Raw genomic sequence first — 14,245 nt, 5'->3', positions numbered from 1 at the left:
GCTGACTTCATCTTATAAGTGGATCGAACTTCCTTCTATTGACCATTAAACTGATGGATAAGTGTTAGGCGCTTAATGGAACGAGTGCTGAGTGTATTGTGTTGTTGTAAAACGCACAATTAAGTCCTGTGAGTCCAACTTGTCCGAACAGCACTGTCAGGTTGGCACTGGGCATTTCATTTCTTCTTTTATGTGAGGAAGCAGCAGAAATGAGCTTCCCAAAAGCAGACTTGAACTTACTCCAATTCTGTTTTCAATTACAGGCACTAAAACATATTTTTTTCCCCCCTTGTTTCCAGAACTCATATGACTTCAGTTTTAGTCAATTTTGGCCGGCGGTCTTTCCACCCACACAGGCTCTGGGAGAGATAAGGAGTGGCAGCAGGAGAGCAGCGCATTTGTAAGAGCGATGAGGGGATAAACAAGAGATTAAAGGGGACGCATGCGGGAAAGAGAGGGGACTTTTGGGCAGCAGGGAGGTCGGAAGAGAAGTTGATGGGACAACGGAGAGGGAGAGCAGAGAGTGGGAGGTGCAGGGGGCAGAAAAAGAAAATCTATTTGAAAGAAAATGGTTTGTGATTTATTCCACTGTTGAGTCCAGTTAGTTTCCTTCAAAAGCTGCTTTGCCATTACAGTTGTTCGCAAAATAAAAGCGATATCTAGCCATATTTGAGAGGATTTTTCAAGTTCAGTTGTTTCTATTACTAGTTTTTTATTGTGACATTTAGGTTTTGCGCAGTTCTAGGAGTTATGGAAACTCCGCTAGTGATAAGGAGGCAAGCGGAAGAGGGACGAGAAGCAACTCCAGCAAGCTGCCTGGAGAAACCACAGAAGAAGAGCAGTAGGAAGAAGCCACTACGAGCTGATGCCGCTACCATGGGAGTTTATCAAGAATGTTCCAAACTGTGACACACAACTCTTGCACACAACTCTTACTGGTTTGTTGGAAGGTGATTGACAGACTGATCGCCCAATCACCTTGTGGGTTCCCCTTCTCCCCGGCTCCTCTTTTCCAAATGCTTTTCCTACGAGCTCTTGTGTGCAAACGCACACATGAAAGAAATGCAAAGAATCCTGAGAGACCCTCTGAGTGGTGCTCCTACCAGGTCAGAGCTGCGGACCATCTGCTGCGTCCCCCGTCCGTCACCTGCGTCCGCCGACCGCCACCAACACGTCGCCTATGTTTAGCCGAACCGCCGCTGACGGCGCGGCTGGCAGGTCAAAGGGTCACGTTCCCAGTTTAGACTGTCTGAGGTTGCAGCGACCACTGGCGTGACCTCCTGTGCAAACTGACCTAAATCACGAGAGGAATCCAGACAGAGACGAGGCGCTGGGAAGTTGGAGCGGGAGCCGCGTGGTGGTGGCGGAACCACTGAATTTCTTTTTTGGCCAAGTGGTTTAGTGCTGCGTGATACGCAGGAGCCGCCAAGCACATAAAATTCCACTCTCGTCCCCAATCGTACTTGATCGAAGCATTGAGGTAAATTTTCCTAGAAGGTTTTCTCACCCTGCCAACTGAGCGGTGCGCTGCAGAGCTGTGCACAAGGCCTCTGGTCTGCAGCTCCGTGTCAAACACACATCAGTTTGCTGATCCACTTACGGGCTCGTTTGCGTCTTTGCTCAGGGCCTGAAACCATTTTATGGAACCCCCACCCACCGCCTGCCACTCTGCTGCCATATTTACTTTCCCGGGCTTTAGGGGTCAGAGCGTGGCGGCTATGAGGCGCTAACAAGGTGAGCTGGAGGGGTTCAGCCTTGGCGAGAACACCCAGGGCTGCGCCGACGCCGATGACAGAATGAGGTACGACGTGGCCACGGTCTCTGAAGTAATTTGCCCTTTGACCCCTGCAGCACACAGCTCTGTCACCTGGCCTTGGTCGAGCGTGTGAACTGGATGGCATCGGTCGAGGGCCAGGGGTGGGCAAGCCTTTTGATTGGTGGGGCCACAATGGGTTTGAAGCTTTGACAGAGGGGGCCGGAGCAGGAGCGGATGGATGGAGCGCTTTGGTGAGCCACCTCAGAGGAGGAAAATATGTATCATTGGATATGCTGAAAACGTGATTTAAACTATGCAAAATATGTGTCTTTGACGCCTCACAGGATTTAGCTCTTTATTGAAATGACTCTTGAAACACTGAAAAAAAAATGGATGAAATACAGCTATTTTATGACTTACTTACTTACTCTTAATTTAATTTCTTCAAGTTTGGAGGATTAAAAAGCTTAACGGGGCCGCATATGGCCCCCCTGGCCGTAGTTTGTCCGTGCCTGGTTTAAGCGTAGGAAAGTGTGTGTGTGGGGGGTGAGGGGGTGGCTGCTGCTGTGATTTAGGTCAGTAGTGGTTACTGCAGTAACCAGTGGGGTTACTACTGATTACTGCAGTTACTAGGTGCCTTTCGCCTGAATCCTCGCCCAGAGACGCATCGCGCTCTGCAAATTGCACTTAACGATCGCAGGAGCCCGCAGGTTTGTCTAGACCGCCAGAGGAATGCGTTTGGTTTCTCCGAGGAGCTCGGCAGAAAGAGACGCTTTTCAAAAAAAAAAAAAAAAAATTATTTATACGGCAGCAAAAAGTGAGATGATTTGTTTGAACTAAACTCAACAGAACCCCCCCCCCCTTTTTTTGTTTTTCAAAGTTTGTGTAACACCACATTCCAAATGTGTGTGTCACGGGGGCCTGCGATTTTCGAGCCTTACGAGACAATAAATTGCCGCCGAACACAAACCGCTGTTTACACAGAGGGCCAGAAGAAACAGGAAGCTGCCAATTTTCGGAAGGGCGATTTCATCCCTGCAAAAGGAACGACGATGATCCCGTCAGCAGCTCGCTGGCAGGAGCAGCAATCAAAAATCTGATCCCCACGTACACGCGACTCGCGCGTCGCACCCGGGACGACAGTCGGAGGCGGGAATCTCCTGGCTCGGCCTCACTCTGTGTGTGTGTGTGTGTGTGTGTGTGTGTGTGTGTGTGTGTGTGTGAGTATGTGTGCCAGTGATTTAAGAGGCCGTGGTCCTTCTGGGCTGTGACTGACCCACATAGAAGAGCGTAAGAACACAGCAGTGACCCGAGCTGCAGCGAATTGGACGGACGATTTCTTGCAGTCGCTTCATGAAGTTTCTACCACTGAATCGCAGGAACCCCGAGGTTAAAAGGTCACGTGTTTGGGCTCAGAGCACAATGTGACAAGTGTGTTTCCAACAGGGGATAATTGCATCAGTGCTGCAATGACAAAAGTTGCACGTCAGTGTCGTTTTCGCACCAATTGTCAATTGAACCGCACGTCTTAAAGGCAAAAAGAGTTTTTTCCTGGCAAAGTCCAGGAGCAGAGTGTAGGGAAGTGGGAACTACACTCACTCGCGCACATCTAAAGTTGCGGTTCCATTACAGTTTTTCACAAAATACATAAATAAAATTCAAAAATTTCAACAAAGCACAAATGCAATTTGCAGGCGTTTCCAGCGAATGGTGTGAAGAGCATAAGCCGTAATTCTCAAAAATTCTCGAATTTAGGTTTTGCGCAATTCTACGGGTAATGGAAATGCAGCTTAAGAAGCAGGAGAGTGAAAGTGGCAGGGGAGAAGTGAGCATCACGGTGTGGTTGGAGACCTCCAGGCGGTCGAGAGTCACTTTAAAATCCGACATGTGGGAGCTTCTCGTTTGTGCCGCCACGGCGGAAAAAAAGGGGAAATGGTGACACAAGCTTGAAACAACGTGTGGATGCTGATGGGGAACCACAGCTTTGACTTTGACAAAAGCCCACCTCACTTGAATATTACAACACCGCCTTCCACCTGTCTGACAGTGCCCCCCCGCCCCATCTGAGGATCCCCCAGTGCGTCCAGGCACAAAAGGCGACGCCTCGGTCAATCGGCTCCGGTTCCACTCTTGTGTTTCCAAAGCCAGGAATTTTCGGCGGCGGATCCACGAATCCGAGCACTCGGATTTACTGGCGCTCTGAAGGTAACGCTGACCTTTCCAGCCTCCTGCCGCCTGCCGCTGAAAGGCCACTGTCTGTTCTCAGCCGCCAGTGCCTGGGGGCCACAATGGAGCGCCTTTCAACAGCTGTGTGTGTGTGTGTTAGTGTGTGTGTGTATACGTGTGTGCGTGCCTGTGAGGCTAAACAGAGGCGGCTGAAGCGGTGAAGAGGCCTGTTGCTGTTTTCCATCAGTTTGATATCATCGGGGAGGGAGGCAGGGGGGCGGCTCACATTCCCCTCAGGTCGACCCGGGTGACCAGAACCTGGATGGTACGGCGCCGCCAGAGCCCAATCACAATCTCATGACGCAGCGGTGGGAAAGGGAACTAGAGGCAAACAAACAAAAGATTGTCCTGCAGGTCAAACCCTGACATCAGGCATCTTTCCTCCACAGAAAAGGAAGTTCGACTTTTCACGTGTCGTCACCACCATGGAGGAATTATCAAGTGTTCTGTCGAGAGCGTTTTTTGCACTGAGCTGCACCATGGCCACAGCGTGGAGCAAAAGAAGAGTCCACTTTACGCACGCGCCGAGTGCTGCTTCTGACAATATTGGGTCTTTCAGTCCAGTGTTAGTAGAAGCAGCGAGAGCCGAAAGAAAGACGCAGGAACGTTCCCCTGCGTGTCGGTTTTCATGTGTTTATACAAAACATGTTGGCGCTCGTGTCAATCGGAGACAGATTGATTACAAAGCAGAGCGGAGGGGAGACTCGTGCACGCACGCACACAGACACAGACGGCCTAAAACGCACAGTCAGAGCCAGAACAAACATTTGCGCAGAACCGAACCAAATCGGAGTCAAAGCTGAAACTCTTTTCCACCAAACACCTGAAATCCAAACTCGTTTCCTCGAGCGTCCGACCTCCTGAGCCCGATGCCTGACAATCAGACGCAAACAACAGTCTCGCCTTGTCACCCGCGGACGAGCGCCGTCCTCTGCGGTGGCCGGGAGGCGTGCAGCGGGCACGTTAAACCCGGCCGAGCGTGAGGAAGCAGCTGCAGCTGCAGCCCGGGCTCTCCTCTCCTCCGCTCTCCTCCAAGGAAGGAGAAATGTGCAGAAAAAAACTACACAAAAAAAGTGCAACAAAATGTTTCCAGCCTCCTGCTGGCAAACTGCACGCATCACACACGTGCACAGACACACACTCGTATGGAAATTACTCACCGTGTGCGCGTACGCGTGTGTGTGTGTGTGCACGTCGTCGCCGTCGTGATTGTGGTCCCCCCCTTCCAGCGTGCGCAGCTCCAGTGAGAGGCCACACTCGGCTGCGGCAGCTCTGGGGGCTGCTCGGCGGCCCCTCCCACCCCGGCCGTGTCATGTGACCTCATGCGCAAAGCAGCAGGTCCCGCCCACTTCCTTCAGATCACCCCTCGCTCTCTCTCTCGACGTAGAAAATAAAACACTGAAGAAAGAAAAAAAACCCCGAGGAGCCAACACAGCGGTTGCGACACCGTGCAGGGAGACGGTGCAGTGAAGACACCGAAGCTGCACCTCGTCCTCCGCAGGCTCCACCGCTCGCTAGCAGTCCTGCTCCTCCTCCTGCATTTTCTCACCGTCTCAGAATTATTCCTAAATCCTAAAACTGAGACTGGTGTCTCCGTGAATGTCTCCCAGACGCTCCTTCTCCCTTTTTATTTGCCGCGCGCCTTCAACGTCTGCCTTTCGAGCGCCTTTCACCAGGCCGATGGGGGCAGAGGTGCAGCCCACTTACTTTTCCAAAAGCTCCGGGGGGAGCCAATTACTTTGGACGATGACTGTCCTTACGCGGAATGTGTGTCATTTGCGCAATGAAAGAGGAGAGGAAACAGCTGTTTTCGGACTGACAGGAAGTGTAATTATACGCCAGCGAGGCGGCTGGAGAGCAACTTTTGCAGCCGTATGGACGTGCCAACACAACGCAACGAAACACACACACATACACACGCGTGGGCGTGCACACAACAGCTACATTCTTCCGGGTGACGAGTCATGTTTCTGCACAAGCAGGCACGGCACGATGGAGGCGTGCGGGGGGAGGGAGGGCCATATCACAACAAGGTGCGTGCCAAATCACAGAATCGACACTGCTGTGTGTAAAATGTTGCGTAACAACTGAGCGTTAAAATGAACGGCCCGCTGCCGGTATATTAGTCAACATTTTGCGTGGGCTAGCCAGCCAGCGAGCTCCTGGTTAAAATTAACGCAGAGTTTGTGCATTAGGTGTTTGCATTTATGCATTATAACAACTGGACACCAGACTGGTGATATGGCAGCGGGCCGATTTTCCCCAGTGGCCACTCGAGGGACTGCAGCAGTAAAATCCCATGAGCCCAGAAAGTATATTTCCCATAGGCCGCAATACAAAAATAATAAAGGCTCACAGGACGACTGTGACCTGAAACTTCATAGCAAATCTTTGTTTTGTCGAGTTTTCAGTTCTGGTCTTTAAGTCAAAAAGAAAAAAAAAAAAAAAAATTATAAAGGCCATAAAATCAGAAAAAAGTTTATTCCCAGCGTGACGTCACAACGTCACAAGTGATCGTCCTGATTGGCTACGCCCTGATGTGTCTGTAAGTGATCGTCCTGATTGGTCAAATAAATCATGTGAGTTACAGAGGCATGTGAAGTGACACTACTGCGCAATGCTCTACGGGCCCATTAATGCGGAAGTCTAAAACTTTATTGAAATGAATGGGCCGCCATCTTGGATTCTGGGGCCTGGTTGTACGCTGCAAATTCACCAGTTGGACAAAAAAAACCAAATTGCTGCCAAATGTTACCTGAGCAACTCGGAACAACGCGTTACGGGCTGTGTGGAAGTGACGTGCACTGCAGTGAGGTTCGAGTAAGATGAGCGATAAGAGGAATAAAATGAACGGCGTGCGACTTGGAACGCAACTTTGGGCCACCCCGAAGCGCCACGCCAATTTCAGCCGTAACTGACCAAGTCAATCATTGACCCGATCAAATAAAAGACGCAGGGCCGGAAACTCTGACCTACAACGTCCCGAAACACAGAGCCATTTGACACAGCCCCACGGAGAAGACAGATGGGCCTCGTAAACATGATCAGAACCAGGTCTGACCAAATAAGGAGAGGACGTAAACCTCTTGTTTTACCTCGTTTTACAGCCGAGGAACCGGGGGACGTTTTCCCCCAAACGAGGCCCCGCAACGGCTCGCTTCTCTTTTTTTCATCTGCCACTTTATTGCCCTCAATTAAACAGGGAAAAAAAAAAAAATAGAATTCCATGTTGTTCAGACCTTGACTGTGCAGATGAAACTGACAAGACACAAGTGTGGAACACGTCTGGCAAGAAGGGCTCAAGCAAAGACATTTCCTCCTTCAACTGTTGATGTATTTGGAAATTTTGTCAGAATTCTGTTGAAATAAATGTATTATTTTTACGATCCCATGATGAGGCATCTTAAAACATCTTAGCATTTTTTTTTGCTTCTTGTACATCTACATTGGTGGTGCATCTGTGTGGTTTGCTTAAGAGGTCAATCTGCAAAACATAATATTTGAAAGAAAAAAATTTAATCAACCTTAGCAGACTCACATTTTTATATACAGAACAATAAGGATATTGTCGTCATCAGTATCGCTAATCATGTGCTCACATGTGCATGTTAGTGTATGTTGAGAATGTCCATGCTGAGTTTAACACAGAGCAGTGCAGCAGCACCTCCTGCTGTTTGCTTGCAGACTTACAACAAGTAAACAAGTTTGTTTTTTTTTGTTTGTTTTAACCCCAAGAATTCGCACAGTGATCGCGTGTGACGTGCAAGTTACAGCTTTCGAGTGTCAAGTTCCGTTATTCACTGTCATAACCTTTGGAAATTCCTAATTTAAAGCTAGAATGATTTTGACACATCCGGCCCGAGGGACCGCTGTTAAGTTTCGTTTTTGAGGGGTTGGGCTGTTTTTCAAGCTCTCTCCAATCCGAAGCAGCGCTGCTAAGTTTCATCTTATCTGAAACTGGCTGCACTCACCCGCCCTGAGACAGATACAGACCAGGTAGTAAGACACGACACAAGACAACAGGTGAGCGCTGCCTCACGACTTTCCAAACCAAGAGCCTGGACATTCTTCTTCAGTAGCACCATGTGAGTCACCTCTTTCTTTTTTTCGGTTATTAGTGCTTTCTCTGTAATGTTCATTCCCTTCACAGTAACAGAGCAACAAACTTTGAGCACTTTAGTTAGAATTAAGTATTCCTTTATTCAAGCTAACTCTAGTTAAATTTGAGCATTACTTTATTCAACCTCAAAATTCAGAATTTTCCACACAAGCAATCACCGGACTGTGTGTGCAGGGTGACAAGGATTGCTGGAAGAGTCCTGGGTTGCTGTGCCGTGGCTCTGCTCCTGCACTTGACGTGCGTGTCTGCGGTACAAAAGCTATACAATATCAACGATCTGAGGAATATCCAATTTGGCTGGTCTGTGCCCAGACACAGTCTCAAGCTGCTCCATTGGTTTGCCAACACGGTCTGGGTGTGTAACAATTGGATTCAACCGAGTTTTGACCCCAACTCTGACTACGGCGCCCATCATTATGGCAACTATGACATGCTGCTGCCACATCCCCCTGCAGGCTACCGCTACTACACGGTTGGCAATCTTGACAGGCCGGGAGCAGAGGAACTTCCATTTTATGTCCAACATGACGATGGATCCAACCGGGCCAGAGTCATCTTCAGTGTGCATGGGCAGAGCATAGGCCGGGTGTACATCACACAGCATCAAAACAGCAATCAGGGGTCGTCCTACGATCCAGATCACATTTATGAGATCTGCCCTGACCTGCTGAGGGAGCTCAGACAGCTTTCTCCAGACGGTCTGGATCAGTTCTACACAGAACGCTACCAAATGCAGAGCTTACTGAGAAACCCCGCCCACCACACACACAGCAGGGCTACAGCTACCGTAGTGCAAAGCCAAGGTACAGATTCCATTTTAGACATAGGAAAATGCATATTTCAATGGACCTTTATTTTAATTGTCATGATGGCACTATTCATAATCATCATCATTGCACTTGATGGAAAATTTCCACACAGACACTGAGAGTTGTAATTTTAAGATTTTCTTTTGTTTCATTTTCAATTGTATTGTCCTTTTATGTCTTTTTCTCGACAACTGTTAATGGTCAATGTTCAAGTTTTTATTGCACTGTGTACTACATTAGCAATTTTGTGAGCAGTCCAATGGAGTTTATTGATGAAATGGAAACTCATTTAACTTTGACCTTGAGGGTTGCCTTTATTGTGTGTGGAGATGGACGATTCTTCCCCCACATCAAATTCAAATTTGTTGTAGATTATATTTACCTGGTGTAAAACGTGTTTTATGTACATTTTCTGCTGTGCTTGCGACTTGGCTCCTTATTCCTTATTTGTGCTTACTTGAGATCTAAAACAGTGGTAATTTAATTTTAATAACTATAATTGGACAAGTGTCTTTTTTTACTCAGGATGTCAAGATTTTGATGAAATTTTCAATCAAATTTTTGATTAACAAGGTTGGATAAAATAAAATTTTAGACGCAGCTCAACGAGTCGTGCAATTTTTCGAACAAGCCTGCAAGCTACTCATGTGGTCCTTGGGGGCTCCCTCGACGAGAAGACGACCACTTTTATGAAAACAGTCATGTAATGGGAAATATGTATTCTAGGGTTATTCTTTATTATGTTGTATTCTGTGTCATATGATCATTAGTAGCACGTGTAATCTGTTCGTTTCATAGTATAACCTTCTCGAGACATTCTCCTCGTGGTCCACCAGAGGAGGCTGTAAATGTGTCAGCTTGTGCTGATTCTCTGTGCTTTGTTTTCCTCTTCTTCCCTTCCTTATCTCTTCCCCTCCCAGTCCAGTGTATAAGAGACCTTCTTCCTCCTTTCCTCCTCGCACTCCCATTTTACTGTGTTTTGTGCCTCGGAGCTCCGATCCCCTTTTTATTGTTTGTTCGTTAAATTACTTATTATCCCAGTATTCCTGCATCGGCATCTTCGCTCTTTTCCACAACAGTCAAAAAACATTATTTATGCTTGAAGCATGGATGACATTGTGTTGAAAAAAATAATTGATTTCACAATTGTGTTTGAGTGTGGAACTGAGGATTGTGTTTGAGTGTGGAAGATTCAAGATTAAAGTAAGATTAAAGTGCAACGATGATTTAAAACCCACTGTAATTCGTGCGACTTGTTTGTTCTGATATATTCTTCATGCCATCCTTCTAATGTTGGTCCTCCATGCTGAAAAGCTCCCACCCCAGGTGCATTTCCTCATTTGAAAAATTGTGAAAGGTAAGTGGAAATCTTTCTTCTTCAAAATAAAACCACCACAAGATGCAAATCAGTCACTGTACAGACTGAAGTCCGCCGGGCCGGAGTCATGGAAAATTTAGATGTTCTTTAGGAAGTGTACCGACTGGACTAGTGTGACACAGAGCACAGTAGCAGCTTTTCCCATATCTTATTGGCAATTGTTCAGCAATGCAGGAGAGCTGCTGACTGCAAATGACGTTCTGCACCTGCCACCCAGCTATTGTCAACATTGTCAGTTTCACCACATGTCTGCGAAGCCTTCTGGTGATTATTTAAACATCCATCCATCTTTTATAGCCGCTTACTCCTGCACTCAGGGTGGCTGGGGTCTGCTGGAGCCCATCCCAGCTGCCATGGGGTGAAGGCAGGTTACACCCAGGACAGGTCGCCAGTTCATCGCCACACACACACACACACACACACGGACAATTCCCCAATTCACCTCACTGCATTCGCTCTATTGAATTGCAAACGCAATTTCAAAAGCATGCAAAGGCTGAGACCGTGATGCACAAACGTCCAAAGTGTTAGTACTTTCTTCTTTCTAATGTATCCCAGCAGGATGGTGAGGAAGACAGGCAGAATCCTGAGCAGCTGCGCGGTTCTGCTGCTGCTGCTGCACTTGACGTGCGCGGCGGCCGTGCAGGTGCTGGACTCCATCGACGACCTGCAGCGCGTCGACTTCGGCCGCGCCGTGCCGCTGCACAGCCTCCTGCTGCTCCACTGGTTCGCCAACATGGTCGCCATGGACAACAACGGCGTCATGGCGCTGACCTTTGACCCCAACGCCGACTACGGCTTCCACCACTACTGCAACTACGAGAGGCTGCTGGAGCCGCTGCCCCACGGCTGCCGCTACTACACCGTGGGGAACCTGCGGCAGGGCTCCGCCTCGCAGCTGCCCGACTACGTGCTCGACCCCCAGATGGGCGTGGAGGCCGAGAACAGGGACCGCATCATCATCCGGGTGTCGGGGCAGAGGATTGACCAGGTGTTCATCACGCAGCACTACGACACGGTGCAGCAGGCGGGGGCGCCGTACGACCCGGCGCGCACCTACCGGGTGTCGTCGGACCTCCTGTGGCAGATCCGAGAGTTCTCGCTGAGCGACTCCAACTCGCCCCAGCTGGACATCCGGAACCGCTACCGGAGCAACAACTACCCCAGCTTCGTCAAGAACGCGTGGGGCAACCTGGCGTGCCTGGGCCTCTTCCTGTACATCGTGCTGGGAGACAAGCTGACCGGGCTGCAAGCCAACATCGTGCCGAGGAGCAGCGGCCGGCCGCATGGCGACGTCCCGCCGCCGCCGCAGAACAGCGGCGCCAAGACATGCGGCTGGGTGAGCGACATCGACTCTGATGACGTCATTGAGGAGGACGGCGCGGCTACGCCGCCGACGGCCGAGCCGAGCAGCCCGCCGCGCTCCACCAGCTGCCGTGACTGGGGCTTCATCTGCTTCTTGTTTTTGCTTCTTATATTATTTTTCACAATCTCAATTTTAAGCATCCGCTAAGGAACTATATAAAATATATATACATATATATACATATATACATATATATATACACATACATACATACATACATACATACACATATATATATATATATATATATATATATATATATATATATATATATATATATATCCCCCTCTGGTTACAGCCACCTGCAGAAAAAACAATCAACTGTTTAGCTTCCTGCTAAAACTGTGACTGTGTTGCTGGACCTTCCCTGAAAAAGTCAGCCACAAGGTGGCCTCAGTGAGTTAAAAAAAAACAACAACATCTGGCCAAAGGCGTTGTCGCAAAGCTAAGAGTGGTATCAGTAACCTGTGTGATATCACAAAGGGCTCATTGCCCAAACGGGGTATTTTACACACCTTTTGGAAAGAACTGTAAAACAAAAAAGGAATAAAGCATGGAGAGACGCATGGTTGAAAAAAAAGGAAGCCTCATCATGCAACAGGCAACACACCCACGGAGAGGTTTATTAGTGGGGAAGCCGCTGAATGCTTTTTTTATGCGGTGATAAGGTCTCTTCTTCGTGCCCTCCCTGGGCAGCTGCTCCGATTCAAACTGCAACAAATATCTGCACAAGGATTCTGCAGCCTCTCATTTTTTCTTTAATCTTATCAGCGCAGCGAAGAAGAAGCAACCGCAACTACTTCTGCAGAGCGCAGTTGCGGACACGACGATCTGAGATTTTAACCGCCATCCACTGGGCCTTTGGATGCAGGGTATTTTATTCTGAATTTTACGCTGATCTTTCTCCACACGCGCAAAGGCAAATCCCGTTGTGGACGTTAGCAGACTTTTCATCTGCTGCCCCTTTTTCATCACATTTTAATATACAGAACAATAAGGATATTGTCATCAGTATCGCTAATCATGTGCTCACATGTGCATGTTAGTGTATGTTGAGAATGTCCATGCTGAGTTTAACACATAGAGCAGTGCAGCAGCACCTCCTGCTGTTTGCTTGCAGACTTACAACTATGCCGCATCAGGCTTTTTTTTTTTAACCCCAGGAACTCGCACAGTGATCGCGCGTGACGTGCAAGTTACAGCTTTCGAGTGTCAAGTTCCGTTATTCACTGTCATAACCTTTTGAAATTCCTAATTTAAAGCTAGAATGATTTTGACACATCTGGCCCGAGGGACCGCTGTTAAGTTTCGTTTTTGAGGGGTTGGGCTGTTTTTCAAGCTCTCTCCAATCCGAAGCAGCGCTGCTAAGTTTCATCTTATCTGAAACTGGCTGCACTCACCCGCCCTGAGACAGATACAGACCAGGTAGTAGGACACGACACAAGACAACAGGTGAGCGCTGCCTCACGACTTTCCAAACCAAGAGCCTGGACATTCTTCTTCAGTAGCACCATGTGAGTCACCTCTTTCTTTTTTTGGGTTATTAGTGCTTTCTCTGTAATGTTCATTCCTTTCACAGTAACAGAGCAACAAACTTTGAGCACTTTAGTTAGAATTAAGTATTCCTTTATTGAACCTAACTCCAGTTAAATTTGAGCATTACTTTATTCAACCTCAAAATTCAGAATTTTCCACACAAGCAATCACCGGACTGTGTGTGCAGGGTGACGAGGATGGCAGGAATTGTTCTGGGTTGCTGTGCCGTGGCTCTGCTCCTGCACCTGACCTGCGTGTCTGCGGTACAAAAGCTCAACAATATCAACGATCTGAAGAGGATCCAGTTTGGCCAGTCTTTGCCCAGACACAGTCTCCAGCTGCTCCATTGGTTTGCCAACCAGGTGGACAAGTGTGACAATGAGATTCAGCTGAATTTCAACCCCAACTCCGACTACGGCGCCCATTATTATGGCAACTTTGAGAGGCTGCTGCCACATCCCCCTGCAGGCTACCACTACTACACGGTTGGCAATCTCTACAAAGAGGGAGCACAACAGCTTCCGGCCTATGTCCGACATCAGCAACATGACAATGATGGATCCAACCGGGCCAGGATCATCTTCCGTGTGTACGGGCAGACCATAGATCGGGTGTACCTCACACAGCATCGAGGCAGTGATCAGGAGTCGTCCTACGATCCAAATCACACCTACGAGATCCCCACTCACCTGCTGAGGGAGTTCAGCCAGCTTTCTAGAGGCAGTCTGGAGCAGATCTGCACCAGCCATAGCCAGTCGCAGGGCCTCTTGGGCCACAGTTCATCAACTAATCACACTTTCCAACCCGCCAATAGGCCGAGAGAGTTTTCAAATTACATTGTAGGCGTATTAAAATGGGCATTATTGATAATTGTCATAATAGTCATAATATTCCTCATTGTATATAATGGAACCTCTAAACACTGAATCTGAGAGTTAAAACAGTGGTCATTTTATTTTAATAACTATGATTCAACAAGTATCTTTTTTTTTTTTACTCAGGATGTCAGGATTTGGATGAAATGTACAATCAAAATTTTGATTAACAAGGTTGG

At 48.2% G+C, this 14,245-nt stretch overlaps 4 protein-coding genes across 9 annotated transcripts in view; 3 read left to right on the top strand and 1 right to left on the bottom strand.

The window, feature by feature from the left end:
* The window catches only part of LOC142886912 (septin-9-like), a 62,959-nt gene that overhangs the window by 13,378 nt on the left and 35,336 nt on the right, over positions 1-14,245 (bottom strand). The window contains exon 1 of one of the 6 annotated variants that reach the window (XM_076024179.1): positions 5,143-5,303. The exons of the other annotated variants lie outside the window; for them this stretch is intronic. Coding sequence (XP_075880294.1) covers positions 5,143-5,296 — 154 coding nt within the window. The 5' untranslated portion in view covers positions 5,297-5,303. Of the gene's footprint in view, positions 1-5,142; positions 5,304-14,245 lie in introns of those variants that run through there. 6 annotated transcript variants of the gene reach the window in all.
* LOC142886915 (uncharacterized) lies at positions 7,850-9,613 on the top strand. The gene is made up of 2 exons (XM_076024183.1): positions 7,850-8,067; positions 8,277-9,613. Coding segments are annotated over exons 1-2 (756 nt in total). The 5' UTR covers positions 7,850-8,065; the 3' UTR covers positions 9,031-9,613.
* Positions 10,185-11,833, top strand: LOC142886913 (uncharacterized). Its single transcript, XM_076024182.1, has 2 exons — positions 10,185-10,261; positions 10,848-11,833. The coding sequence occupies exons 1-2, from the start codon at positions 10,215-10,217 to the stop codon at positions 11,800-11,802; spliced, it is 1,002 nt and encodes a 333-aa protein (XP_075880297.1). The 5' UTR covers positions 10,185-10,214; the 3' UTR covers positions 11,803-11,833.
* Positions 12,906-14,245, top strand: part of LOC142886916 (uncharacterized) — a 1,362-nt gene continuing 22 nt past the window's right edge. Inside the window, exons 1-2 of the mRNA XM_076024184.1 lie at positions 12,906-13,169; positions 13,379-14,245. The exon at positions 13,379-14,245 is cut by the window's right edge and continues 22 nt beyond it. Coding sequence (XP_075880299.1) covers positions 13,168-13,169; positions 13,379-14,117 — 741 coding nt within the window. The 5' untranslated portion in view covers positions 12,906-13,167 and the 3' untranslated portion in view covers positions 14,118-14,245. The remainder of the gene's footprint in view (positions 13,170-13,378) is intronic.

Source organism: Nelusetta ayraudi, unplaced genomic scaffold (genome assembly GCF_046127955.1).
Source record: "Nelusetta ayraudi isolate G7.1 ecotype Tasmania unplaced genomic scaffold, CSIRO-AGI_Nayr_v1 ptg000016l, whole genome shotgun sequence".
NCBI classification, from domain to species: domain Eukaryota; kingdom Metazoa; phylum Chordata; class Actinopteri; order Tetraodontiformes; family Monacanthidae; genus Nelusetta; species Nelusetta ayraudi.
Note: the sequence above shows the minus strand (reverse complement) of the source record. Positions and strands in the feature narration are given on the sequence as shown.

Excerpts from the sequence above, each read along its gene's own strand:
- LOC142886913 (XM_076024182.1), top strand. The coding sequence starts at position 10,215 with ATGCTGAAAAGCTCCCACCCCAGGTGCATTTCCTCATTTGAAAAATT. Across the intron at positions 10,262-10,847 it reads ATTTCCTCATTTGAAAAATT|CAGGATGGTGAGGAAGACAG; the intron begins GTGAAAGGTAAG and ends AATGTATCCCAG.